General features: G+C 47.6%; 1 protein-coding gene across 2 annotated transcripts in view; it reads left to right on the forward strand.

Moving 5' to 3' along the window:
• The window catches only part of Gpr156 (G protein-coupled receptor 156), a 54,293-nt gene extending 33,426 nt beyond the window's left edge, over positions 1 to 20,867 (forward strand). Inside the window, exons 5-9 of one of the 2 annotated variants that reach the window (XM_013019398.1) lie at positions 1,573 to 1,698; positions 2,873 to 2,968; positions 7,021 to 7,257; positions 14,510 to 14,668; positions 19,560 to 20,867. In XM_013019398.1, the coding sequence (XP_012874852.1) occupies positions 1,573 to 1,698; positions 2,873 to 2,968; positions 7,021 to 7,257; positions 14,510 to 14,668; positions 19,560 to 20,867 (1,926 nt within the window). The remainder of the gene's footprint in view (positions 1 to 1,572; positions 1,699 to 2,872; positions 2,969 to 7,020; positions 7,258 to 14,509; positions 14,669 to 19,559) is intronic. The other variant, XM_013019399.1, reaches the window with a different exon arrangement.
• The last annotated feature ends 5,473 nt before the right edge of the window (positions 20,868 to 26,340 follow it).

The following is a 26,340-nucleotide window of genomic DNA, read 5'->3' on the forward strand; positions in this document are numbered from 1 at the left end:
TTTTCTTTTTGCTTATGTGGTGCTGAGGAATCGAACCCAGGGCCTCATGCATGCAAGGCAAGTGCTCTACCACTGAGCCACCTTCCCAGCCCCCTTCACCACAATTCTTATTTCCTCTTTTACAGACATTTTTCAGTGTTCTATCCTGTCATAGGTAGGTAATTTTCCTAAGTTTCAGAGTTGCAAAAGTAATATTCTCTTCATATTAAGTCCAAGAGTTATAAACATAAAAACAATAAGCTGGGTGCTGGTGGCTCACGCCTCTCATCCTGGTCTTAGGAGGCTGAGATCTGAGGGTCATGGTTCAAAGCCAGCCCAGGCAGGAAAGTCATTGAGACTCTTATTTCCAATTAACCACCAGAAAACCAGAAGTGGCAGTGTGGCTCAAGTGGTAGAGTACTCACCTTGAGCTGAAGAGCTGAGGGAAAGCACCCACACCCAGAGTTCAAGCCCCACCACTGACCAAAAATATATATAGGTTAATAATTGCTCTTGTACCTGCCCCATCCCTCAGCCCCACCCACTTAGGGTAAGTTGTTATATTTGAAAACATCCACATTGCTAGGTACCAGTGGCTCATGCCAGTAATTCTACATACTCGAGGGGCTGATATATAAGGATCACTGTTGAAAGTCAGTCTGGGCAGGAAACTTTTACCTCCAATCAACTTCAAAAACAAAACAAAAGGTGCTGAGAGAGAGTAGAGTGGGCAGAGCCCAACTTGCCTTACCTCAGTGCGTAACCAGCCCATGGAAGCTTAGGTGCATGATAGGGCGTGACCTTGACAGTGATTGGTTCCTCTTCCTCCCCTGCCATGCCACCCACTCTTTTTTGGCTTTAAAAAGGGCTTCTCTCGGGGCTGGGAAGGTGCTTCAGTGGTAGAGTGCTTGTCTTGCATACATGAGGCCCTGGGTTCGATTCCTCAGCACCACATAAGCAGAAAAAGCCAGAAGTGGAGCTGTGGCTCAAATGGTAGAGCACTAGCCTTGAGCTGAAGAGCTCAGGGACAGCACCCAGGCCCTGAGTTCAAGCCCTAGGATGGGCACACACACATACAAAGTTTACACTTCTCTACATACTCACAGAAACATACCTAGAAATATTCGTGTAGGCTGGGAAGGTGGCTCAGTGGTAGAGCGCTTGCCTTGCATGCCTGAGGACCTGGGTTCGATTCCTCAGCACCACATAAGCAAAAAACCAGAAGTGGCACTGTGGCTCAAGTGGTAGAGTGCTAGCCTTGAGCAGAAGAACCTCAGGGACAGTGCCCAGACCCTGAGTTCAAGCCCCAGGACTGGCACTGAAAAGAAAGAAAGAAATATTAGTATATTTCTTTTATAATTCCCTTTGAATAAAAAAAGGAAGTGAAAAATAAGTGGAAGTATTTAATGGCAGTAACGATAAACACATGGAAGTCATTAAAAATGTTCACCATTTCATCTTTGATGGGTATGTTCCAGGCTCCTTGGGAGGGCTGCCCCTTGATCCTGGAACTCACAACTTGTGTGACTCTCCTGTGTCTGTGTCAGGTAGCCAGCAAGTGAGGGGAGACGTCTGACCTTGACTCTTTTGCAGATTATTAAAGACCTACAGCTGCTGGGCTTGGTGGCTGCTTTGGTGATGGCTGATGTGATCCTGCTTGTGACATGGGTGCTGACTGACCCCATCCAGTGCCTCCAGCTCCTCGGGGTCAGCATGACGGTAAGGGCTCCAATCCCTGGGAAGTCTAAATCCTGACCTGGGCTGTCCTCCATGATAACAGGGCCATTCTCCCAGCAGTGTCCACTGAGGAAGATGACAGTGAGGACAGTCAGAGGCTGTAGCTGTCATGAGTGCCCTACTCCTTGTCTGCAGGCCTACCTCTACCTGTCTTTTTGTTTTGTTTTATATTGGTTTATTTTTTAATGCCAGCAATGGAACTTAAACTCAGAGCCTGGCCATTGTCCCTTAGCTTTTCATCCAAGGCAGGATGGCACTCTACCACTCCAGCCATAGCTCTACTTCCAGTTCTTTCTATCCTTCCTTCCTTCCTTCCTTCCTTCCTTCCTTCCTTCCTTCCTTCCTTCCTTCCTTCCTTCCTTCCCTCCCTCCCTCCCTCCCTCCCTCCCTTCTTTCTTTCTTTCTTTCTTCCTTTCTTTGAGTTAATCAGAGATAAGAGTCTCAGATTTTCCTGCCAGGCTAGCTTTGAACCACAATCCTCAGTTCTCAGCCTCCTGAGTATCTAGGATTACAGGCGTGAGCCACTGGCACCCTGTTCCACTAACTGTGAGAGATAGATATATTATCTTGAGGCAATCTGTGGCATCAGTCAGCCTGGATTCCAATCCCAGCTCTACCAAGCTCACCAGCCACTCAATCTTGGGAAAATGATTCAGCTTCTCAAAGTCTCTTTTCTAGGCAGGTAAGATGAAGGTAATACTACTACTACACACCTCTTAAGGTTGGGGTGATGATTAAGAAAAATAATTCAGGAGGAGCAGCACTTAATGGGCCTGATGTATAGATTTCCAGAAACAGGAAGTGTGATAGGCCCCCTTACAAGGGGCTGAGAAGTCGCTGCAATAGAATTGTAGCCTCCCAGGATCCAGTGTGTGAGGATCTAGCCGTTTGCAAATAACCATCCATGCTATGACATCGTCATAGTGCTGGGGCACTGCTGTAAACCATGACTGAGGGGTAAACCCTCTGCACCCAGCATCCACTCATGTGCTTACCTTTGTCATCCATCATTCTCAGTGGAACTCTGATGGCACCACCTACATTTTCCAATTTTGTCATGCTGAGGGGAAATTCTGTGCTCTACCATGTTCATAGAGATCTGCTGTGTGGTCCTGGTAAGTGTGGGTGTGTCAGTCCTGGCCTTGTGTCCTCTCAGGTAACAGGGAGAGAGGTGTCCTGCTCTCTGACCAACACACACTTCTGTGCTTCACGCTACTCCGACGTCTGGATTGCTCTTGTTTTGGGATGCAAGGTTAGTAAACCACATCTCTTTGGGAAGAAGTCTGCATGTCAGCAGCAAGATGGACATGAAGCTCGGTGCTGGTGGCTTATGTCTGTTAACCTAGTTACTCAGGAGGCTGAGAGCTGAAGGTCATGGTTTGGAGCTAGCCTGGGCAGGAAAGGCTGTGAGACTCTGATTAACCATCAAAAGAAAAAAAAGATGGAAATGAAGTTGTAGCTCAAGTGGTAGAGTGCTAGTATTGAGCCAAAAAGCTCAGGGACAGTGCCCAGGCCCTAATTTCAAGCTCCAGAGCCAACACACACACACACACACACACACACACACACACACACACACACACACACATATCTGGACATAAAAGGGGAATTACAAGAGTTTTTGAGATCTGTTAGTGATGTTTGCAAAAAGTGTTGAGCTCAGAGGAGACCTTTTTGGATGCATAAATCCCAAAGCCATGACCCTTTATTTCCTCTAATTCTTATCTCTTTGGAGGGTTACTTTTACTCCTGGTCCCTCATTCAGTCTTTCTCCAAATCATCAGCAATTTACCCACTGTTTCTCCTGTCTGATTTTTCAGGCTGATTCAGTAACAGCTCTTTTCTCCTCAGCTCTATTTTTATTTTTTTTTCTTATTTTTTGTTTTTTTTTTAAAAGAGATAGCCGAGTAAAAACAGCACCACGCACGTGGTATTCAGGTAAGGGGTAGGTTTATTCAGTAGACCTGCTGGGACCAGGCAAGGTTGGCACTCCACGTGGCTGGGAAAGGCCTGGGAATGAGAGAGAGCTGGGAAGAGAGGAAAGAGAGAGAAAAGAGCCAGAAAAGAGCAGAGAGGGGTAAGAACAGTAGCACTCACGTGGTATTCAGGTAAGGGGTAGACCTGCTGGGACCAGGCAAGGTTGGCACTCCATGTGGCTGGGAAAGAGAGAGAGCAAGAAAAGAACAGAGAGAGAGAGCTAGAATAGAACAGAGAGAGCAAGAAAAGAGCAGCAAGAGCAAGAGCTCCTCAGCTCTATTTTTATAAGAGGAATTATGAAAAGATATTCCATTCACTTAATTTGTTCTGAGTGCCTTTACTATGTTCCTGTGTCTTTGTGAAGATTTGAATCAGAGCTGGGAATGGTGGCCCATGCATGGAATCCCAGCTTGTTGAAGTAGAAGGATGATGAGCTTGAGGCCCACCCAGGCAAAGTTAGCCAGAGCCTGTCTCAAAAACAAAGAGTCAGATACCAGGGGCTAATACCTGTAACCCCAGCTACTTACAAAGTGGACACTGGGAAGGTTGATGTTTGAGACTAGCCGGGCAAAAGTTACCAGACCATCTTAACAAATAAGCTGGGTATGGTACTTCATACTGTAATCCCAGCTACATGAAAAGTGTAGGTGAGAAGGATTATTCAAGCTGGCCTAGCCACAAAGCATGAGACCCTAGCTGAAAAATAACCAAAGCAAAAAGAGTTGAGGGAGTGACTCAAGTTGTAGAGTGCTAGCAATTAGACCCTTGAGTTCAATGCTCAACATTAAAAATAATAATGTTAAAAAAAACCACACAGCCAACAACCAGGTATCATATTGCCATTCACCTGCCTGCCTTTTTTTTTTAATCAGCTATGGGGCTTGAACTCTGGGCTTGAGCACTGTCCCTCAGTTCTTCAGCTCAAGATGAGCACTCTACCGCTTGAGTCATAGCGCCACTATTGGTTTTCTAGTGTTTATTGGAGATAAGGGTTTCACAGACTTTCCTGCCTGGGCTGGCTTTGAACTGTGACCCTCAGATCTTAGCCTCCTGAGTAGCTAGGATTACAGGCATGAGCCACTGGCACCAGGCTTTTTTTATATTATTATTATTATTTTGCCAGTCCTGGGGTTTAAACTCTGGACCTGGGCACTGTCCCCAAGCTTCTTTTACTCAAGGCTAACACTCTACTACTTGAGCTACAGCCCCACTTTCAGCTTTCTCTGTGTATGTGGTACTGAGGAATCAGGCTTCATATGTGCTAGGCAAGCACTCTACCACTAAGCCACATTCCCAGCCCTTGCCTGACTTTTTGCCTCACAGTAGCCCATACTCCCACCTCCCATCTTTTTTTTTTAATTTTTTATTGTAAAAATACTGTACAGAGGGGTTACAGTTCTATGAATAAGGTAATGAGTACATTTCCTATCCAGCATTGTTGCCTCCTCCTTTGTTTGTCCCCTACCATCCCTTCCCTCCCACCTCCACAACCTCACTCCGCCCAGCCCTCACCTAAATTGTAAAGTTCATTTTTCAACATAATGTCTTGTACATTTCATTGTTACAATGGGTCAACCTGTATCTCTAAACATTTTGTTTTTTTCCCTTCCTCTCCCCAAATTAGAGAAGTGTATATACAAGATGCAAGATACCGACATCAATCACAGTGAAAACGGGTTATACCGTGAGGGAGGAACATACAAAGCAGCAAAAAAATAAATAAATAAAAATAAAAATAAATCACATGGTACATTATAAATATGTTAGAAACAATAGCAAGAAAGAAAAAACCACTTGTGTCCCTATCTTGGGGTTGATTTCACTTAGCATCATCTCATCTGGCTATATGTACATAGCTTTTGACCTTTTCTACTTGTCCCAGACACATACTTGTTATGCAAATAAGGGAAATCATGGGACCTGGGATCTGGGAAATCATGGGATCTGAGGGCACAGGGAAGGACTGCATCTGGGACCAGAGCTCTGCACTTTCACTTGCTAGGTTGGTGCTTTACCACTTGCACCATGCCTTCAGCCCAGCTTTTTGCTGGCAATTAGAGATGGAGTCTAACAGACTTTTTTTTTTTTTGGCCTGGGCTGGCTCTGAATGATAAGCCTCCAAATCCTAACCTCCTGAGTGGCTTGGATTACAGACATGAGCACCCACCCAGGCTGTCTTGGTAACTTGGCACTTGGCACACAGTCGACAAGCAGGCGTCTGTGCAGTCTGAATGTCACAGAGTATTTGTTGGAGCTGTGATTTGTAGGTCGGCAGCTCTGCTGGGGAAGAGCGCTGCAAGCTGTGTGCTGTGGCTGTGGTTTGCATGTCCTGAATGCAAGTGGGAATTCAGAGAGCAGCCCTGCACTGGTGGGGAGAGGAAACAGTAGGATCCCGATTCCCTTCCCATGGGGGTGGGGATGTCCCAAAGCAGGGACAAGTACAGATGGAGTGCCTGCTGCCTTGGCTCTGCCCAGAGTCCTTCGCTCCCAGCTTGCCTTTGTCCTCTCTCCCCTCCCTTTCTCTCCAGCAGCCCTGCTGCACCAGGCCCTGCGGAGTCAGGGCCTTTGTGGGAGACAGAACACCACCTGCTTTCTAGACAGACACCTCCCTCTTGCAGGCACAGAATGTGAGGAGCCAATGGGGGCTCCCCCTTCCCATCCCTGCAGACAAGCAGACCCCAGGTTGCTTTCAGCTCCTGCAGACCCCCCCCCAGCTTCCTGTGGAGCAGAACACAGTAGCAGGGGTCTCTTCTAGTGCTGGCCACCTCTGTCAGGCCAAACCCATACCAGAGGTCAGCAGGACTCCCTGTGACAGGCAAGAAGGCAGTGTTTAATAAGAACCTACTGCCCCTAAGCAAAGCCTCCTCAGTCTTTACAGCAGATATGACTAGCTCTGTTTTACAGATGAAAACATTGCCCCCCACCCCAGGTTTTTTTGTTTGTTTGTTTGATTGATTTTTTTCCCCCTTTTGGTAATACTGAGGATTGAACTTAGGGCTTTCCATTTGCTAATCAGGCTCTCTACCACTTGAGGCTTTCCCCCAACCTTTTCTTTTTTGGCTTGTATTACTTTTGCCAAGTCCAGCTTCAGACCTTGATCCTCTCTGCCTTCTGTGTAGCTAGGATTACAGCTATGTGTCACCATGCCAGACTGTTCTTTTCAAGTACGGTCTCACTACCTTTTGATGTGGTCTCCGTTGAGGGATCCTCCTGCCTCTACCTCCCCAGTAGCTGGGATCATAGGCATATATACACCACCACACCTGCTTTATCTGGTTCCCCGGCTCTGTGTCTCTGGTTCCCCCTCCTCCCCACCTCCACCTCCAGGGGCTGCTGCTGCTGTATGGTGCCTATCTAGCTGGCCTGACTGACCACGTCAGCTCTCCTCCTGTGAACCAGTCTTTGACCATCATGGTTGGGGTCAACCTCCTGGTGGTCACAGCCGGGCTGCTTTTCGTGGTCACCAGATATTTGCACTCCTGGCCCAACCTGGTGTTTGGACTCACATCGGGAAGCATCTTCATTTGCACCACCATGGTGAACTGCTGCATCTTCATCCCCCAGGTGAGCCTGAAGGAGAACTCTCCAACCTGGTCCTTCAGACACTGCAGGGTCTGCTGGCCTGAGAAGCATGCATGCTCCTTTCGGCCAGTGCCCTTCCATGCTTCTACTGGAGAGGCTGGAGGAAGGCGGGGCCTCCTCTGCCCCTCCTCATTGGCCTCGGGTAGCACAGCTCCGCCTCCCTCCCCCACCCCACCCCCCCAGTCAGCCGGCCAGAGGCGGAGGCACCGTACTCTCTCACCCACCCTCCAGCTGACTTCTTATTTCTGGGAGAAAGGGAAGGGAGAGAAGGAAGGGAGGGAAGGTCTTTCTTTCCAATTAAGATCACAGACTCCCAGGGGAAAATGTGTTTGGAGCTCTGTGATTTCAAATGCTTTTCCTTTCTTTTCATTGGAGGAAATATAGAATGTTCTTTTACAACAGGGAGAAATCAAAGAATGTGTTTCATATAATGAGGATTAAGGTTGGGGGTGAGGGTGGGGCGCGAAGTAGTCTAATCAGAAGGAAGCTAGGATCAAAATTATCCAGACACCAAAGAGGAAGAAGTCAGGGGGAGACCAAGGAGGCCACAAGCTAGAAGGGAAGAAGACCTGGACTGCCCCTCTTTGCCTGCTCACCTCCATCCTCACAAAGAGCCTGGGTCACGCCCCAGCTTCCTTCCTACTCACTCCTAATGCTCCTCTCCCTCCTCCCAGAACTCTCCTCCCCCAGCAGCTGATTCTGCAGCTGCTCCCAGGTGAGCATGGCCCAGCGCTGGCTGCCCTATCCTTTGTGCTCGCCAATTCTCCATCAAGGATTCGGCAGAATCAAGACATAGGGGGAAGTTGGCAGCAACAGTGTTCGAACCTAAGGCTGAATGTTGTATCAGTGCCAAAAATCGGAGGAATATTTGCCGAATTTTATTGTAAAAGCTGGATCAAAGAAAGCCATGGAGAATGTCTGTGATGATGCAGATCTGGTTTCTGAAAAAAAACAAGGACTGTTCTTCCCTGGGAGATGGGAGGAAAGCAAACAGGGAGGAGCCTGTTCCTTAGGCCCCAAGGCTAGCATTGTTGACTGGCTAACATCTTTGCCAACCTTTTTTGTCCTTGCTTACCTCCCCTGGCTAGGCTGAAAGAGGGCGTTTGTGCTGTTGGCCTCCTTTGCAGTGAGAGGTAGCCTGTGTCAAGATTGGGAACAGGAGCTGGAAGGGTGGACCACAACTGCTTCTCTGCTCTGGCTCCCTCCTGTTAGGTTTTTAAAAAGAGGTGGCCGAGTAAGAACAGCACCACGCACGTGGTATTCAAGTAAGGGTTATGTTTATTCAGTAGACCTGCTGGGACCAGGCAAGGTTGGCACTCCACAGGGCTGGCAAAAGGGGGCGTCTGGCCCTGGGTTAGGCCTTATATAGGGTAGGGGCAGGGAAAGTTGTGTCCAGGTAAAGGGAAATGGGACCAGGTAAGAGGTGGGACCAGGTAGCAGGTGGGAAAAGGTCTGGCCACATCAGATTCAGATGTGACCTCTTCCAGGTGTCCCAGTTGCCTAGGTAACACAAGTACTGAGCGGGGTCTGCTCGCCATCCAGGAATGGACCTTACACCTCCTAGTTTTCTTGAGCCTTTATTTTCTCATCTCTCCTCTTTTATTTTCTCTTTCATACTCTTCCTCCTCTTAACCTGACCATGATGGGAATCTAAAGAAAAAATGTTTTTAAACCATTGCTGGTGACTCACACCTGTAATCCTTAGCTACTCAGGAGGCTGAGATCTGAGGACCCTGGTTCAAAGCCATGAGACTGTGCTCTCCAATTAACCAGTGAAAAGTCAGAAGTGGAGGTGTGGCTCAAGGGGTAGAGCACCAGTCTTGAGTGGAAAAAGTGAAGCAAAGGAACAAGTCCTGAGTTCAAGCCCCAATTCTGGCACGTGCATTACTTATAAGTATACACATACACGTACATCTATTGATCTTACTTACACTTTGAAGGTAAATTCTTTTTCAAAATTTATTTTCAAATGGTATGACTTTGGTTTTTCTTGCTGGCTCAGAGGTCTCTGGTAGAAGAGTAATTTTCCCTGCCACACTTGTACTGATTATGTCCAGGACAGTAAGACAGTGTGTGAAGGGAGCTACACGGAGGGCCAAGGGGTGATTAGCAGAGAAGGGATCTTCCTCCTGGGTTTGCCGAAGCACAAGTACCCACAAGAGCCTCTAGGGGGTGTCAGAGAACTGGGTGAGATGGGTGATGGAGGCGAGGGGCCCAAGTAGCTTGTACATTGAGGAAATGCCTCAGTGTTTGTGCTCAGCACTGAGGTCATCACCAGTAATCTGCCAGCTCCTGCTTTTGTGATGTGAATGCAACCTATGCAACAACCCCTCCTTGCTCCCTCTGAGAGGCTGGTGAGTCCTGAGATAGAACCTTACTCTTTCTTCCTGCTCTCAAATCATTGCCTGAACTACTCCATAAAGGTATTTAAGACCCTCTACCTTGCCTTACAGGCATCTGCCTGTGTCCTTGAGCCCTGATACCCTGAAGAGAGTATTAAAGGAAAGTTTCTTAGCTGGGAGCCAGTACCTTACCCCTGTAATCTTATCTACTCCATAGGCTGAGATCCAAAGATCATAATTCAAAGACAGTCTGGACCAGGAAATCTATAAGACTCTTCTCCAATTAACAACCAAAAAGCGGAAGTGGAAGTGCTGGCCCTTGGCTAAGGGAAAAAGCTAAGGGATAGTGCCAAGACCCTGAGTTCATGCCACAGTGCCAGCAGCACACACACACACACAGAAAGAAAAAGGAAGGAAGGAAGGAAGGAAAGGAAGGGAGGGGGAGGGAGGGATGAAGGAAAGGAAAGGAAAGGAAAGGAAAGGAAAGGAAAGGAAAGGAAAGGAAAGGAAAGGAAAGGAAAGGAGGTCTTCATTTATTCAGGCGTCCATTCAACCATTTTTTTACTGCTGGGAACATGCCATGAACCACATGCCACACCTCTAAGTCTAATGGGGAGCAGACATGAGAAACTTAAATGACCTGTTAAGTGCTTTGAAAAAGTGGCCTTGGCCAGGCCCACTAGGGCCTAGCTACTCAGGGGGCTGAGATCTGAAGATTGTGGCTTGAAACCAGCCCAGGCAGGAAAAACCCATGAGACTCCTATCTCAATTAACTAGAAAAAAAAGCTGGAAATGGAGCCGTGACTCAAATGGTAGAGTGCTATCCTTGAGCAAAAAAAGCTCAGGAGGGCTGGGAATGTAGCTTAGTGGTAGAGTGCTTGCCTAGCATGCATGAAGCCTTGGGTTCAATTCCTCAGTACCATATAAACAAAAAGCCAGAAGTGGCCCTGTGGCTAAAGTGGCAGAGTGCTAGCCTTGAACAAAAGAAACTCAGTGAGAGTACCCAGGCCCTGAGTTCAAGCCCCAGGATTGGCAAAAAAAATTTTTTTTAAAAAGTAATTAAATAAATCTTTGCTAAAACTTCAAAAAAAATTCTTTAAAAATCTCAAGAACAACTTCTGGCCCTTAGTTCAAGCCTCAGAACCAGCACACACACAGACACACACACACACACACACACACACACACACACACACACACACACACACAAGGTAGCCTCATCCTCTGTAGGTACTTAGCACGTTCCCAGAAAATGGGGTGTTGGATATAAGTCTTGAAGGACTAGGAAGAATTCACTGAGCAGATGGAGAAGGGACAGTGGGAGGCATCTCAGATGGGATAACTCGATGACCGGAGAAAGAGTAGTGGGGGGAGACAGCATATGTCATGTGTGTACGTTTGGAATAAACACAAGGTTTTGCTATTTTTGAAGCACAAATGGCAATAAGGGAGAGTGTCAGGAAGCAAGAAAGGCACAAATGGTGAACTCAGAAAGCCCTGGTGTAACTGTGAGAGACTCTTTGATTTTAATACCACCGTATTAGCTTCTTGTGGCTGCCTTCACAAATGATTACAATAGAAATGCATTATCTTCCCATTCTGGAACTCAGAAATTCCTCTAGGGGAGAAATCCTTGACTTTCCTCTGACTTTGGCAGCTCACCTATCCGCATGCTTTGGCTCAAGGTCCTTTCCTTCCCTCTCTGTGTCAGCTGTGTGGCCTCTTCCAGTGAGCCTCTCTTCCTTCAGCACTCCCCAGTTTCTATCATCTTATCTCTTCAGATGCTAATCCTCTGCCTCCCTCTAATAAGGACTCTTGTGAACCCATGGGACTCAGCTGGATAATCCAGAATAATCTCCCCATTTCCAACCCCAAATCCCTCATCACTTTGCCTTTTGTGGTATAAAGTCACATATTGAGACAGAGGAGCACCTCCCAGTGGGGCTCTTCCTCAGCCCACTATACCCTCAGAGCCCCGAAGCTGAGAACGCAAGAGAAAGACCTATGCTAGAGGAAATGCTGTGAGCCCAAACAACGCTATGGCTGTATTCCAGAAACTCAGGGGGTCTAAATATGAAGGATCATGAGCAGGTGGGGGTTGGAGGGCTTCACCTCGGCATCCTTGTCCAGCTTCAGGAGAGACCCAAAGCCCCGCAACGTGCCTCACAATGGTGTGCACAGCTCCTTGGGGCCTTGCAGAGAAAGCTGACTGGAAGTGTCAAGACAAGATAGGAGCCGGGTGCCAGTGGCTTCACACCTGCCTGTACTCCTAGCTACTCAGGTTGAGATCTGAGGATCCTGGTTCAAAGCCAGCCTGGGCAGGAAAGTCCTTGAGACTCTAATCTCCAAATAAACCACCAGAAAAACATTAGTGGTGCTATGGCTGAAGGGGTAGAGTGCTAGGCTTAAGCTGAAGAGCTGAGGGACAGCACCCAGGCCCAGAGGATCGACCAAAAAAAAAGAAAAAGAAAAATTTGCCTATAATCCTAGCTACTCGGGAGGCTGAGATCTGAGGATCATGGTTCAAAGGCAGCCCAGCTAGAAAAGTCCATGGAACCTCAAAAAGCTGGAAGTGGAGCTCTGGCTCAAGTAATAGAGCGCTAGCCTTGAGCAAAAGACCTTGGGGACAGTGTCCAGGCGTTCAGTTTGAGCCCCAGAACCAGCACATAAAAATAAGGAAGGAAGGAAAGAAGGAAGGAAGGAAAAAAGGAAGGAAAGAAAGAAGGGGGAGGGAGGGAGGGAAGAAAGGAAGGAAGGAGGGAGGGAGGGAAAGAAGGAAGAAAGGAAGGAAGGAAGGAAGGAAGGAAAACCTATACTGCTAGGGAGGAAGGATACTTAGAGGAAGTGGAGAAAGAACAATTTAGGAGTTGGCTTCTTCCAAGGGAGACCAGAGAAAGGCCCTGTGGTGTGGGTTGCAATAGCTGTGGATGAGGAAGAATGGACAGAATCCTTCTGTAGCACAGGGCCTCAATGAGGCTCTGAGAGGGAGGTTTAGATCTCTCTTAGCAACATGCCATAAGCTTGCAGTGCTCTAGCAACACAAGCCAAGTCAACGGAGCACCCAAGAGGTCCTGGGTCAGGTAGTGGTGCTGGAGCTGAGGATGGGGTTTCCAATCTTAACCTGAGCTCAGTGGGGTTTTGTGTTTTCTTTTTCTTCCTCGTCCCCCCCCCCCCGACATCATTAACTACAGAATGAGGTCTTACCTGAGAGTGCTACAACTTGAATTCTGGGCTTAGGAAGAGGTGGAGGAGTGAACAACAAAGGTGTAGGTTCCTTTGGAAGTTACCCAGAGATACTTTTGCATCATGTCTCACACGAACATATCCCCATCTCCAGAGTGCGTAACTTAGCTATGGGGAAAGAGAGGTTTCCACTACTGTGATCCCCAGTCACCTGCATTGCTGACACTCGCCACGTAGACACAGAGGCCAGCTGCTCAGAAAGCACACCTGCCCGGGCCTTCACAGGTGCTCCTCGAGGCCATGGCTTCTGCTGAAGAACTTCCTCCAGAATCTTCATAGCCAAGGCTATCTCCATCAGCTATGTGGGGCGTGCTGTGTGCTATGTGCCCTGGTTACTGCTGGTAACTCCTAGACAAGTCTTGCTCCTTTGACTTAATTAGCTAAGGAAAATCTGGTCACATGTTGGATCTAAGGTTCCACCGGTTTTATTGGCATCTGGTTTTCTATGTGTCTGAGATTTCATCCGTGATTTGGGTTAGAAGGCCACCAACAAGAAACCAGCAGGAAGCACATCATTACTCAAGAACTGAAGAATAATTAAGAGCAGTTACAAGCTGAATGTGATGGTACACACCTGTAATCCTACCTCCTGGGAGGTGGAGGCAGGTGGGCCTAAAGTTCAAAGCTATTGGAATATTTAGAGAGAGCCTATCTCAAAAACAAACAAAACGTAGGTACAGTGACTCATACCTGTAATCTTATGTACTTGAGAGGTAGAGATGGAGAGGATCATGTTTAGAGGCCAGTTTGGGGCAAAATGTTTGGGAGACCCCATCGCAACCAATAAAAAGCTGAACTTGACAGTGTACATCTGTCATCCCAATATCTTGTGAAGCATATATATAGGAGTATTATCGTCCAGGCAAACCCAGGGGGGAAGAAAAAAAGCAAAGAGGGCTGGGGACCTAGCTCAAGTGGTAGAATGACTGCTTAGCAAGTGCAAAATCCTGACTTTAAATCCTACTAACACAAAACCAGCAAATAAAACCTTGCTACAGTTGTAACTGTTTCATTTGAAATGTAACCTTGTGGTAGCTCCTAAGCTCTAACATTAGCATACAGTTCCAGAGTATATTTCTTTTTTTTTCCAGAGTATATTTCTACTCTGCTTTTCTTTGATCTGTTTGGCAATAGGTACATAAAGAGTCTGTGTCTGTTCTGTTTCATCATCTCCTCCCCTAGCATTCTGTGTGTGTGTGTGTGTGTGTGTGTGTGTGTGTGTGTTGTGACATGTGCCTTGAACTCAGGTTCTGGGCTTTGTCTCTGAGCTATTTTGTTCAAGGATAGCACTGTACCACTTGAGCCACAACTCCACTTCCAGCTTTTTGGTGCTTAATTGGAGATAAGAATCTCATACACTCCTGCCTGGGCTGGCTCTGAATCGAGATCCTCAGGTCTCAGCCTCCTGAGTGGTTAGAATTATAGGAATGAATGACCAGCACTTGGCTCTCCCTAGCACTTATTAAAACTACATAATCTCAACCTTCTCTCTTCTTTCTGTCACTACATCCGTGAGCCCTGCATGAGCTCAGGGCATTTTGAAGAGACATCTGGGACAGTATCATTCCTTGGTATTTATGAGAAAGAGCCAGGGAATGTGTTTCTGGGTGTGTAATTAAATAAATAACATGTGTTCTTTTTACTAACAGCTGAAGCAATGGAAGGCATTTGAAGGAGAAAACCAAACAATCAGACACATGGCTAAATATTTCAGCACTCCCAACAAAGCCTTCCATACCCAGCTTGGAGAGGAACAGGGCTGCCAGCCGAGGGACCAGAAGAGCTCCATGGAGAGACTCCTCACAGAAGTAAGCTACATCCTGGGAAGAACTCCAGTCATGTGTGCGTGGGTGGCCCCTCAGGCTCTCCTGGCCTCCACGTGCTCCCATTGCCCAACATTCTCTTCTCCCCCTCCTCCACGTTGCCCAGCAGCAAGCCAAGCCTCCTGCACATCTCCCCAGGAACCCTCATCCACCCACACATTCTTTGGACAGGTGTATATTGAGTCACTCCTGAGTGCTGGTCAGTGGGCTAAATGCTGATGCACCAAACAGGCTAGGAAAGCAAATGGATATTAATCACGGGAACATATCCTCATAAACTGTGATAAGATTTGCAAAGGAAAGGATCAAGGTGGCAAGTCAGAATCACGGATGGTGGACATTCCAGAACCTAGCTTTGAGCAGTCAGAGAAGGCACTGAAGACAGTTGAAGCTGAGATGTACAAATGGGCCAGGAAATGCATTCCAGGCAAAGGGAGCAGCATTAGAAAAGCCCCGAGTTGCAGGAGATGTTCATATCTGGGTGATGAAGTTTTTCTATACATTGAGTACAATTCTCGTGTTCGAGATCCTTCAGGGACTCATTTATGTCTTCCCCAGGTACTAAACTGTCCCAGTCATCCTGTCAGGAGAACGTCCAGGCATGTCTGCAGATGTGGAAGGGACAGAGCAAGAGCTCGGAGTGTCATCACAGCCATCTCAGTACAGGCCTGGGCAGCCCTAGCATTTCTTTCTTTTGTGCTGGAAGCAGATTTGGCCCTTCTCCCAGTCAAGCGCTGTGTGGGCTTGAGGCATGCACGTGGACAAGCTTGAGGACTGCATTTCTCAGGAAGAAGGCCCAGGGGGATTAGTCAGTATTTTGACATTAACTAGATCACATTCCATACATACATACATTTATATATACATGTTTTTTCTTTTTAAGTGCAAAACATACCTGAGTAGGTTGGGGGCGCCAGTAGCTCACATCTATAACCCTAGCTACTTAGGAGGCTGAAAGCTGAGAATTGCGGTTCAAAGCCAGACTGGGCAGGAAAGTCTGTGAGACTCTTATCTCCATTTAAACACCAAAAAAAGTCATAAGTGGAGCTGAGGCTAAAATAGTAGAATGTTAGCCTTGAGCAAAAATAGCCCAGGTACTCTGAGTTCAAGTCCCAGGATTCACGATTCACACACACACACACACACACACACACACACACACACACACACCTTAGTAGATGTTATTGGGGAAAGTGTACTGTTTAGCGATGGGACTATCCACAGGTATGGTCTGTCCTGTAAGGGATAGTGTAACAGGGCCCTAAGAAGACCCTGGATGAAGGGCAGGGTCTACCTAGCCACCCATAGACCCTGCCCTAGCCTCCCATATCACCTTGTAACTTAGTTCCAAGATCTTTTCTACCTACCAGATTTCCTTACTATACTAGTAAGCATTTAGGACATCATTTCAAAGACAGATTCTTGTCTTGGAGGATCCGTGAAGTATTCAAAGCAGCATTTTATTCCAGCTACACAGAAACTTGGCCAGCACTAGCCGGATGGTTTTCATTTACAAGCAGTAAGTGCTGGAACAGCCAAGCAGAATGGCCCTCTGGCCATTCGTGACGTGCTTTCTGTACCACTGCCACGCTACGCTGCTTCCCACGCAGCGGGTGAATCTACTCTCTCCTAAGGGGTGCCGAACTGTCTGCAGAGGGCAGACCCTCATTGGAGCAGGTTCCTAGGCTACACCAAGTTGCCTTTCTGGCACCCACTGCACTCAGAACAGGTCTGAGAAGGAGCAGCTAGTCCTGGGACCCGTGGCTGGCTGGAAAGTGAAGGCCCATTATCTGCAGCCCCAGAGCCAGCCCTCTCCAAAGAACCTCTCCTGTCCACATGTGTGCTGAGCCGTGGTGCAGCCTCCTGGTTTGCAGATCCCTATCTGCAGCCCTCGGCTTCTGGGGCCTTCCTCTTCCTTTCCCATGATCTCATTCTGGCCTGTCTCCCCCAGAAGATACTAAGGGCAGCAGCTGCCACTGACTTCCCAGTCCGCTGTGAAGGCAGCAGGCGGAACCTTCTCAGAAAAGCAAGAGGTGGGCTCCGTGTCTGTGTAGGATCCACACCCTGTGAAATGCTCCTGTGGACATTTTGCTTCTCCCACCTTGCCACAAGTAATCATTCATAAGCTCATTTAGAAGCAGTTCCCACAGGAGGTTGGGTTTGGGCCTCATGATGACTGGTTCTTGTACCAGGCCTCTAATTAGAATGTGACTTATGGCGAACACAGAGGCCCCTTCCTTCTGGAGAGGAAGGAAATCCACTGTTTACGTTGATGTTTCTAAATCCGTTGCTAGCCAGCTTCAGATGTTTGCTTTGCTAGGAGAAGAGTAGCCTTCTCCTCTCAAGGTTTATGCTATTTTCCTGCACTCAGAGGAGCTTGTGAGAAAGGCACTACAAAAACAAGAGGCTGGTCTCAGATGTTACCCACTGCTGTGTTGTCATGATATGGCTTCTTCCTAGTGAGGGAAGAGGTAAAGAAGTAAAGGTTGCCTAGGCCAGCATCATTCAGGGGAAGAGAGAGGAGAAAGGGAGAAAGAAGAGGGAGGAGAGAAGAAGAAAGTGGGAGAGAAAGAAGAGAGCAGGGGGAGGGAGGGAAGGGAGAGAAGGCGAAGGTCAGTGTCTCTCTGAACCATCAAAGGAACACTGGGATCCACAGGAAGGAAATCTGGAAATCTCCCAGGTATCATAAACCATCGGAATGTTCCCTAGGGACTTGTCCACTCTGCCCCCACTCACCCAGCAGTACCCAGGCCCCACCACCTTGCAGGGAGAGAGAGGGAGATTAGGCAGGAAGATCTTCCCTGAACATCCCCTACGTCCCAAATAGTAAAAACGTGGACTAAACCAGAGAGAAAATGGGAGTACAAGAAGCTAAAGCCCAAGCTCACTGCTGTACCTCAGAAAGATAGCCAGAGTATGGTTGTGCTCTGCCCATCTACGACCACCTCTTCTATTTCCTGCCCTACAAGATTGCAGTGAGGATGTACACACCTCCACCGCTGTCACCTGCCAGCCCTCCAGGCCACAGCTGGTTTATCCACTGATGTCCATGCAGTAGGGCAGGAAAGCTCAGTTGCAGAACTGCCCTGGTCTCATTCATCTTCTAGACTCCATTCTAGAGTAATTAAGTCAAGCCACCAGGGACGTAGCCTCAACAATTTTTTTTGTCTGCTTATTTGTTCTAACCTATAATGTTTCTTTTCTATACAATTATTATAACATATCAATTAAACAAATGAATAGATTTCACTGCATAAATCATGTCCGTCTATTCTACTTCACCCCCCCCCTCCATCACCTCTCTCTGGCGCCCTGCCTAGTCCCTAATAGGCCCTAGTCTATTTTTAAGTCATTTTTCATATGTCCATACATGAAAGAAAATATGAAATATTTGTCTTTGTGTGTCTGGCTTATTCCATTTAATATGATGTCCCCCAGTTCTATTTTCCTGCCAAGTGACGAGATTCTTCTTTATGGCTGACTGATAGTCCGTTGCATATTTTGAAGAGCCCCCATACTGATTTCCATAGTAATTGGATGAATTTGCATTCCTACCAACTGTATAAAGGTTTTCTCTCTCCATATCCCTGACAGCATTTTTTTTTTAGTTTTGCTTTTGTTTTATTTTCGAGGGTAGCCATTCTAGCAGGAGTGAGATCGAATCTTAATGTAGTTTTGATTTTTCATTTTTCTGATAGCTGAGGACGGTTCAACTTTTTTCATATATTTTTGTCATTTTAAGTTCTTCTTTTGAGAAAGATCTATGCAGATCATTTGCCAAGTTCTTAATTAGATTCCTTTTGTTGTGGTTGTTTTGAGTTCTCTATATATTCTGGCTACTAATCCCATTAGGTGAATAGCTGGCACATGTCTGCTGCTACCCTGTTGATTTCATCTCTTTGCTATGGTAATTGTTTCCTTTGCTGTGCAAGAAGCCTTTTTGTCTTGATGTAATCACACTTGCCAATTCTTGCTTTTGTTTCCTGTTAAGCTTCTACAAAAATTCTGATGTGCTCATTCTTTAGAAGATATTGACTGGGCTGGGAATGTAGGCTTAGTGGTACAGTGCTTGCCTAGCATGCATGAAGCCCTGGGTTCAATTCCTCTGTACCACATACACAGAAAAAGGCAGAAGTGGTGCTGTGGCTCAAGTGGTTAGGGTGCTAGCCTTGAGCAAAAAGCAGCTCAGGCCCCGAGTTCAAACCCCAGGACTGGCACACACACACAAAAAGAAGATATTGACAGTGGACATTGCCATGTGGTAACTGCAGCCTCTCATCCCCAGAGAGCCAGCCCAGGGAGGTGATGACACCAGCCCAGGGAGGTGATGACACCAGCCCCGAGTCTCACTGGCCCCGCCTGGCGCCAGGGTGATTTGTTTGGACCACGAATCACTACCTTTCTCCTCATTCTTCACATTTTCCAGGCTGCTTAGCAAGAGACAAACTGTTTATTTCTCCATTTGGTCATCCTTGGGAGATATGCTTCAGGTTCATCACTAGTTATCAACAAGTGTGGGAAAACCCAGAGGGAGATCATTTTGAACACTATCAGGCTGGCATCCTGCAGGTGATAGGACCCTGCTGTCCCCAGCAAGCAGCTGAGGGAGGCCTCCTCCCTCCTCACAGATGGTGTCACCCTCTGGGGATGGAAGTGAGTAAAGAGCAGGGCAACAATACAGCATGGTAACCTATATTGAGTGGGGACCGTAAGCCTACGATTGCATATCAATTCATTGCATCTGATGAAGGAATCCCCTCACAGCCTGATCCAGAATGTGGGAAGACCAGGGATTTAAACCAAAGTCTCCATCTTGTGAGGTAGTATAGAACCCTTACTGACACCTTTGGATGATGATTTTGCTTGTGTATTACAGAAAAATGCTGTGATTGAAAGCTTGCAGGAACAAGTAAACAACGCTAAAGAGAAGCTAGTGAGACTGATGGATGCTGAGTACACCTATGAAGCGCCAGAGCCGGCTGCCTCGGTCCCAGCTGCAGCCCCTGCCCGTGAGCTGGCAGCTCAGGGGCCCTCAGGATGCCCCTCTGCTTCTCAGAGTGATGCCCTCCCGGCTGCTGCAGACTCCCTGTGTAGCTCAGGCTCCTCCCCACAAGTGCAAAGCCCTGGAGCACCTGACCGGAATGCTAGCCCCTTGCCAGGCCAGGAGAAGACCTCTGACTTCAAAAACTTTACCGACCATTTACATTCAGGTTGTAGCCAGAAGCTACAGGTGGAGCAAAGCCAGGGTCCACGAAGACGAGACCAGGGACCCAAGGCCTCTCATCAGAGTTGCGTGCCGGATGGAGGGGCCTGTGATCCCCAGAGACAGACCACAGAGGAGCCCTCTGGGGTACTACCTAGGGTCAGTTCAGTGGTCAGAGAGAAGCTGCGGGAAGTTTTACAGGAGCTGAACCTGGACCCTGAGGGTCCCCTCTCCACATCCCCATCCTGCCCTCAGAAGCCCTGGAAGAGCAGTGCTGCCTGCAGCCCGCAGAAGCTGCTCCTGTCTAGGGAGCTGGGCTTCAGTCCATATGTGGTGAGGCGGAGGCGTGCGGCCCAGCGGGCTGGCTCCTATCTCCCTGGCTCCGTACCCTCCCACGGGAGGCATCGGGCCGGCAGGACTGCAGGTGGGGCACCCAAGGGGCTGAATGTCAAGAATGAGGAGAGCCCTCAGCAGACCCTCCAAACTGCAGATACCAAGATACCAAGGCCCTCTTCCAAGAAGCCTTCACCACTCCCAGATTCTCCAGGGAAGCCGAGTACCCTGGAGGGTGTCAAACAATGCCAGACTGAGTCTCCAGAGGGAATGGGACACCACGCAGCCTTTCTTCACCAGCCCTCTGTTTCTACCCAGGCACAAAGACCCGCTGTCCCACGCTTGTCCCATTTATCAAATCCACCTGGATGGCAGCAGCTTCAGCTCCCCGGGTCATCCATCTGGCCCTCCTTGTCTGCTCATTGCAACTACCTAGACACGGAGTCCAGCAGCTCTGACGAGTTCTTCTGCCGCTGCCACCGGCCTTACTGTGAAATCTGTTTCCAGAGCTCCTCTGACTCCAGTGACAGTGACACATCAGACACTGACCCTGAGCTTGCCAGGGGGCTGGCCTCCTGGGAAAAGCTGTGGGCCCACTCCAAGCCCATTGTGAACTTCAAGGATGACTTGAAACCCACACTGGTGTGAGAAGCAGCAGCACAGGTCTGGACCAAGTGGTCAGTTCAGGTCCAGCCAAACCAAGGCCTGAGAGGGAGATCAGTCCTGTGCCTATTCTACCCAGCCCTGTTCTTATTCTAGTGCAGCTGTCTGTGTTACTCCAGCATGTGTTGATGTACAAACAGGGGTATTGCCTGTCTGCTACTACCTCACAGCAGGCTCCTGACTCCTTGAATCAAAGGTGCTAAATGAGCACATTAGAGGGTTGTTGTGTTTTTCTTTTTTTTTTTTTACCTCCAGATCAGTGAGCTTTCTATAAAACGTCATATAAACCAGATGTCCCACTGGATGGACAGAAAGAAGGAGAGATGGGTGAGAGATTTCTGAGAATGTACCTCGTAGATTGTGATCTGTGGAATGAGCCTTCGGTGGACACCCCTGACATGCTTGGAAGGGCTGGTTTTCTTTCTGCTTGAGGGTTGTAAATACTGCCACTCTGGTTCTGGTCCTGGGCACACTCAGATCAAGGGACCTGCTATCCAACTATTCCTTCTTCTTGTCCATCCACCATCATAGTACCTCATTCGCCATCTTCCCGTAGACAGTCTGCCCCAACCCAGATCTCTCTCCTGGCCCAGGTACTACCACACCATCTCTCTCCCAGTCGTATGGTGCTATCTTGGGGGCAATCACCAGCAATTTCTTTTTCAGGAGAAGGCCCTGCTGGTCAATAGGTGCTTTTATTATCATTGAGGCTGCATGATCACCAAAGATGCCTAAATCTGGAAATGAAATGGGAAAACAGGAAGGAAGAGATTGATGACAAGAAGGCAAGAAACAGGTTGTGAATATTTCTCTTGAGACTACCTAGCTACATGGCAACATTAAATTATAGTAATTCCTTATGAAGTGACTTCTCCAATGGCACCACTGCTGAAGAGCAGCTGATGGAGAGTTTGAACCCTGTTGCTGGGTCTTCCAAGTGGGCGGATTCCTCTGGAGAGGTATCTCTTTGCTTCTTCTTGTGGGAGTGGCAGATGCCACTGGGCAGCCAGCCAGGAAAGCAAGGGTAGGTGAGGAAGCTGAGATGTGTTCACCCTGAAGAACAAAGCTGGGTTCCTGTCCCCACCCCCACCCCCCACCCCATCCCTGGGAAGCAAACCGCCTACACTTCCTTTCTTCCAGCGTCTGGGATACACCTGCATCTCCCAGAGGGAGCAGGGAGCTGAGAAAGAGTGAGTGCCAGGAACTGAGCCATCACCAAAGCCACAGGGGCAGCACATCTGGGTCCACTTTGCTTGTGGTTAAGCTGGTTGTGATTTACAAGCTGCCCTCTCTCCCACACCCTTGCTGCATCTGGGGGTGTGCATAGAGTTCACGAAGAAATTTGGACCTTGGAGGAGGCATTTGGCACTAAATGCCTCTTTAGATTTATCACAGACTCTCCGGGTATAGTGACCCCTCCTGACCTTCCAACTGCTAGACCCGGAGGTCTTCCTGAAGAAGCACAGCTTCTTTTGTTGTCTACTTTCAATGCAAACTTCCTACTTTATTCTGTGTGGGGGTGTGTAGTTTCTGTGTGTATAGTTTGTGCGCTATGGTATTGGTATCTTAATAAAAATGACTCTCAGTGGAAGTTCCATTTGAGATAGTAGTCTTGAACTGGGGAGGTAGGTCCCCAGGGAAGACTGAAGCATCAAAGAAGATGGAATCCAGAATCCATCACAGTTTCTACCGGATTTCCTGGGGCTCCACATATAGCTTCAGCCCAGCTTCCATTTGTAGAGGATTCTGTGGCCCTGTGGTCTTCCTATCGGAGACACATTCCCCCTAGTGGTCAGAGGAAACATTTGGGTCTCTGGCCTTCACACCAGTCCTGGCCTGGCTGGGCTTCGCCACTCCCCGTTCTCCTCCACCTACTGTGCCTCTACCAGTAACCTACTTATTTGTTTCTTGATGTGGAACCTGGTCATCTCTCTAGCCTTTTCTCTCATCTGCTTCTAGATCTTAGTCCCACTTGCCCAGCATCCCCACACCTCCACCTTCATCCATCTAGAATTTCCTCACGTAGTGAACCTTACAAATTGTCTGTGCTTCAAGAATAGGGTGGAAGTCAGGCATCAGTGCTGTCTCTGATCCCGGCTACTGAGGAGGCTGAGATCACAATTTAAAGCCATCCATGGCAGACAAATCCAAGAGACTGTTAATTCCCCCATTAACCAGCAAAAAGCTGAAATGGATCTGTGGCTCATGTGATAGAACCCCAGCCTTGAGTTGGAAGAATACAAGGCCCTGAGTTCAAACCCCAGGACTGAGGCTTGAACAACAGCAACAACAACAACAACAAAAAGATGGTGGAATGCACATGCTCTCTTCATTTTTCTTAAAAGTATCCCAAAATAAAACTGATAATCTCTGGTTAAATGCGGAAGGTTGTTTGAAAGTCTGTGTTTTGGATTCAGCTGTGCAGAGGCTTCGCTAACACATTTTTTGCCTAGAATGACTTTGTAAACTGGACTAGACATGGTTAAAAAGGTGGAGTCTCTCCCATATTCTTCTTATAATTTGATTTTAAGACTATCTGCAAGCCAGGGACTGGTGGCTCATGCTTGTAATCCTAGCCAGTCAGGAGACTGAGATCTGAGGATCGAGGTTCAAAGCCAGCTGGGGCAGGAAAGTCCATGAGACTCTCATATCCAGTAAACCCCCAAAAAAACACTGGAAGTGGCTCTGTGGCTCAGCGGTAGAGCACTCGCCTTGAGCTGAAGAGCGCAGGGACAGCACCCAAGCTCAGCGTTCAAGCCCCACGACCGACAAATTAAAAACAACTATCTGTAATCCCTCTGTACAGCATCTTTATAATAAAATAAAATAAAAACAGTAAAAAAAAAAAACTCTCTGCCAGGGGCTGAGAATGTGGCTTAGTGATAGAGTGCTTGCCTAATGTGCATGAAGCCCTGAGTTTGATTCCTCAGTACCACATAAGCAGAAAAAGCTGAAAGTGCTGTGGCTCAAGTGGTACCATGCTAACCTTGAACAAAAGCTCAGGGACAGTGCCAAGACCCCAAGTTCAAGCTCCAGGACTGACAAAACAAAACAACAAAAGCCCGTGTACCAAGCCCCATAGGTTTGTCTTCAAATTGTCACCTGGTGACCTATCACCTCTTCTCATCAGCTCCTTTCCTAAAGCATTTTCCCAAGATGGGCTAATCCAGTGATGACACTTTCAATGGCATCAAGTGTGCCATTGACTTTTGGCAAGTGCTTGGTTATGCTCTTGAAGAAAGTGCAGTAAATTGTGCAAAGGAATCCTGGAGAAGTAAACAACGCCTCTGCTGCTGTCATCAGGCCATCATCTGCCATCATCGGAAGGTGTGGCCTAGAGCCAGCCCCAATTCTGCCCCCAGAGTATATTCTCTGCTCACTGAAAATCTTGGGGCTGGAACTAGACAGCTTTATAACAAAGGTCTACCACTATTCCCGACCTGTCCCAAACCCTCTTACCTTGAAGAATCAACCTGGGAAAACGCATCAGATGTAAGAAGCACTTTTTTTGGCCAGTCCTGGAACTTGAACTCTGTGCATTGTCACTGTCCCTGAGCTTCTTTTTCTCCAGGCTAGCACTCTACAGCCGCAGCACCATGTCCAGCTATTTCTCTGTACGTGGTACTGAGGAATGGAACCGAGGGCTTCATGAATGCTAGGCAAGCACTCTACCACTAAGCCACATTCCCAGCCCCAGGAAGCATATCTTTAAAGAACCTCATCACTCCAAAAGTGATAAGGAGAAAAATTAATGTGTGTTGCCTAACGTCTCTTCTATGTATGAACTGGTCATGGTGGCACAAGCCTGTAATCCCAACTACTTGAAAGGCAGAGCCTGAAAGATCACAAGTTCAGGGACAGCCAGGGCAAAGTTAACAAGACCCTATCTCAATACATTAAAAAAAAAATAAGGGGTGGGGGTTCATTTGCAGTGGTAGAGTGCTTGTGGAGCATACATGAGAACCTAGGTCTAATTCCTAGTACTGCAAAATAAATACATCCTTTGTTTTTATTTATTGCATCACCCATAGATGTGTCTCCTCCACAAGGGAAAGTTCATGAAATTACTAAGCGTGACTTCTTTGTCTCTCCTCCACAGTAGCCATCAGTAAAGCTTTCCCCAAAGTCTACCAACAAGTGCATCATGAGTAGTTTTCTGAAGACACCAACAGGCCAAGCAAAGGAAGGCAAGGCAACAAAGAAGAAAGGCAAATACATTCCTTTCTGTGCGGCCAAGGCATGGCATGGAAAGGGAGGCAGAGCCATCTGGTGTCTGTGTTTTCCATGGCATTAGGAGCATGAAACACCACCACTACCAGCCCCAGAAGTAGCTGCATTCTGAAAATGACAGTGCTTCAAGTCTCTTGGGGAGAGGTGGGCCAGGGTAATGGAGTTCATGGAAACGAAGCAAGAGAGTTCTTTTGACAAAGTTCTCTTCTGCAGTCCTGTTAATGGGTAGCAAGCAGAATCAGCCTGAGGATTTTTTTTCATCCTCCTCTCTCCTTCCTAATTCCCTTTGTCAGAGTCTCTGACAGCAAGTTCTCCATTCCCTCCAGCTGGGTTTCCCACTTTTTCAATGTTCCCTCTCCAAACACTGCTAGACTCTGTTCAGGGTGCATTCAGGGTACTGCTAGACTCTGTTCAGGGTGCATTCAGCTGAGAGCTGAAGAGTACTCTCTACCTGGTCCTCAGCCTGGCCCTCCCTCACCTCTGGTGCCCACTCTCATCTCTTTCTCTCTGAAATAGTTCTTATCTGGCAGCCCCAAGTACACTGCCTTTGAAGAAGGGAATGCATCAGGATGTTAGGTTTGCTAAAGACAGGAAATACCAGTGTCACAAGGGAAAATAACCTGTTGTGAGCTTGACAGATCTGGGTCAGGGTTTCCCAAGATGTGTGGGCTCAGAGAAGGAGTGCTCCGGAGAAGCTCTAGAAAGAGCTGTGTGACTAAGAGAAAAACAGAAAGACAGAAGGATAGTGCTGGTTGGGACTCAGCAAACAAATGTTGATCGAAAGAAAGAAATCAAAGAAGGAAAGGTGGACCAGCCCCAATCTGGGAAGCTGAGTTCACTCGTCTCTTATCTGTGCATGTGAGGGAGGGAGTGTTGCTGATTCACCCCAGTTTCTACCCCCTGCAATATCAGAACTTTGCATCAAAAGAAGGCATTATAATAGGTGGGTTGTCTTCATTCATTTTGTTTTTCTGCCCCTATTTCAGAGTCTGGGCTTTAAGTCACTAACATGTCTCTATGGCTTTCGGCAAGCTGTATCGTTTCTTTATGTCTCAGCTGCACCACATAGAAAATGGAATAGTCAAAAAAACAACAACAACAACAACCCAAAACCCTATGCTATGAAATTGTTATGAAGATTAAATGAGTTAATATGTAAAATCTGAACTTGCTGGGTGCCAAGCACTGTACATATGTTGATTGAAGAAAACAAAGAAGTAGAAAGGTG

Source organism: Dipodomys ordii, unplaced genomic scaffold (assembly GCF_000151885.1).
Source record: "Dipodomys ordii isolate 6190 unplaced genomic scaffold, Dord_2.0 Scaffold45, whole genome shotgun sequence".
Classification (NCBI taxonomy): Eukaryota; Metazoa; Chordata; class Mammalia; order Rodentia; family Heteromyidae; genus Dipodomys; species Dipodomys ordii.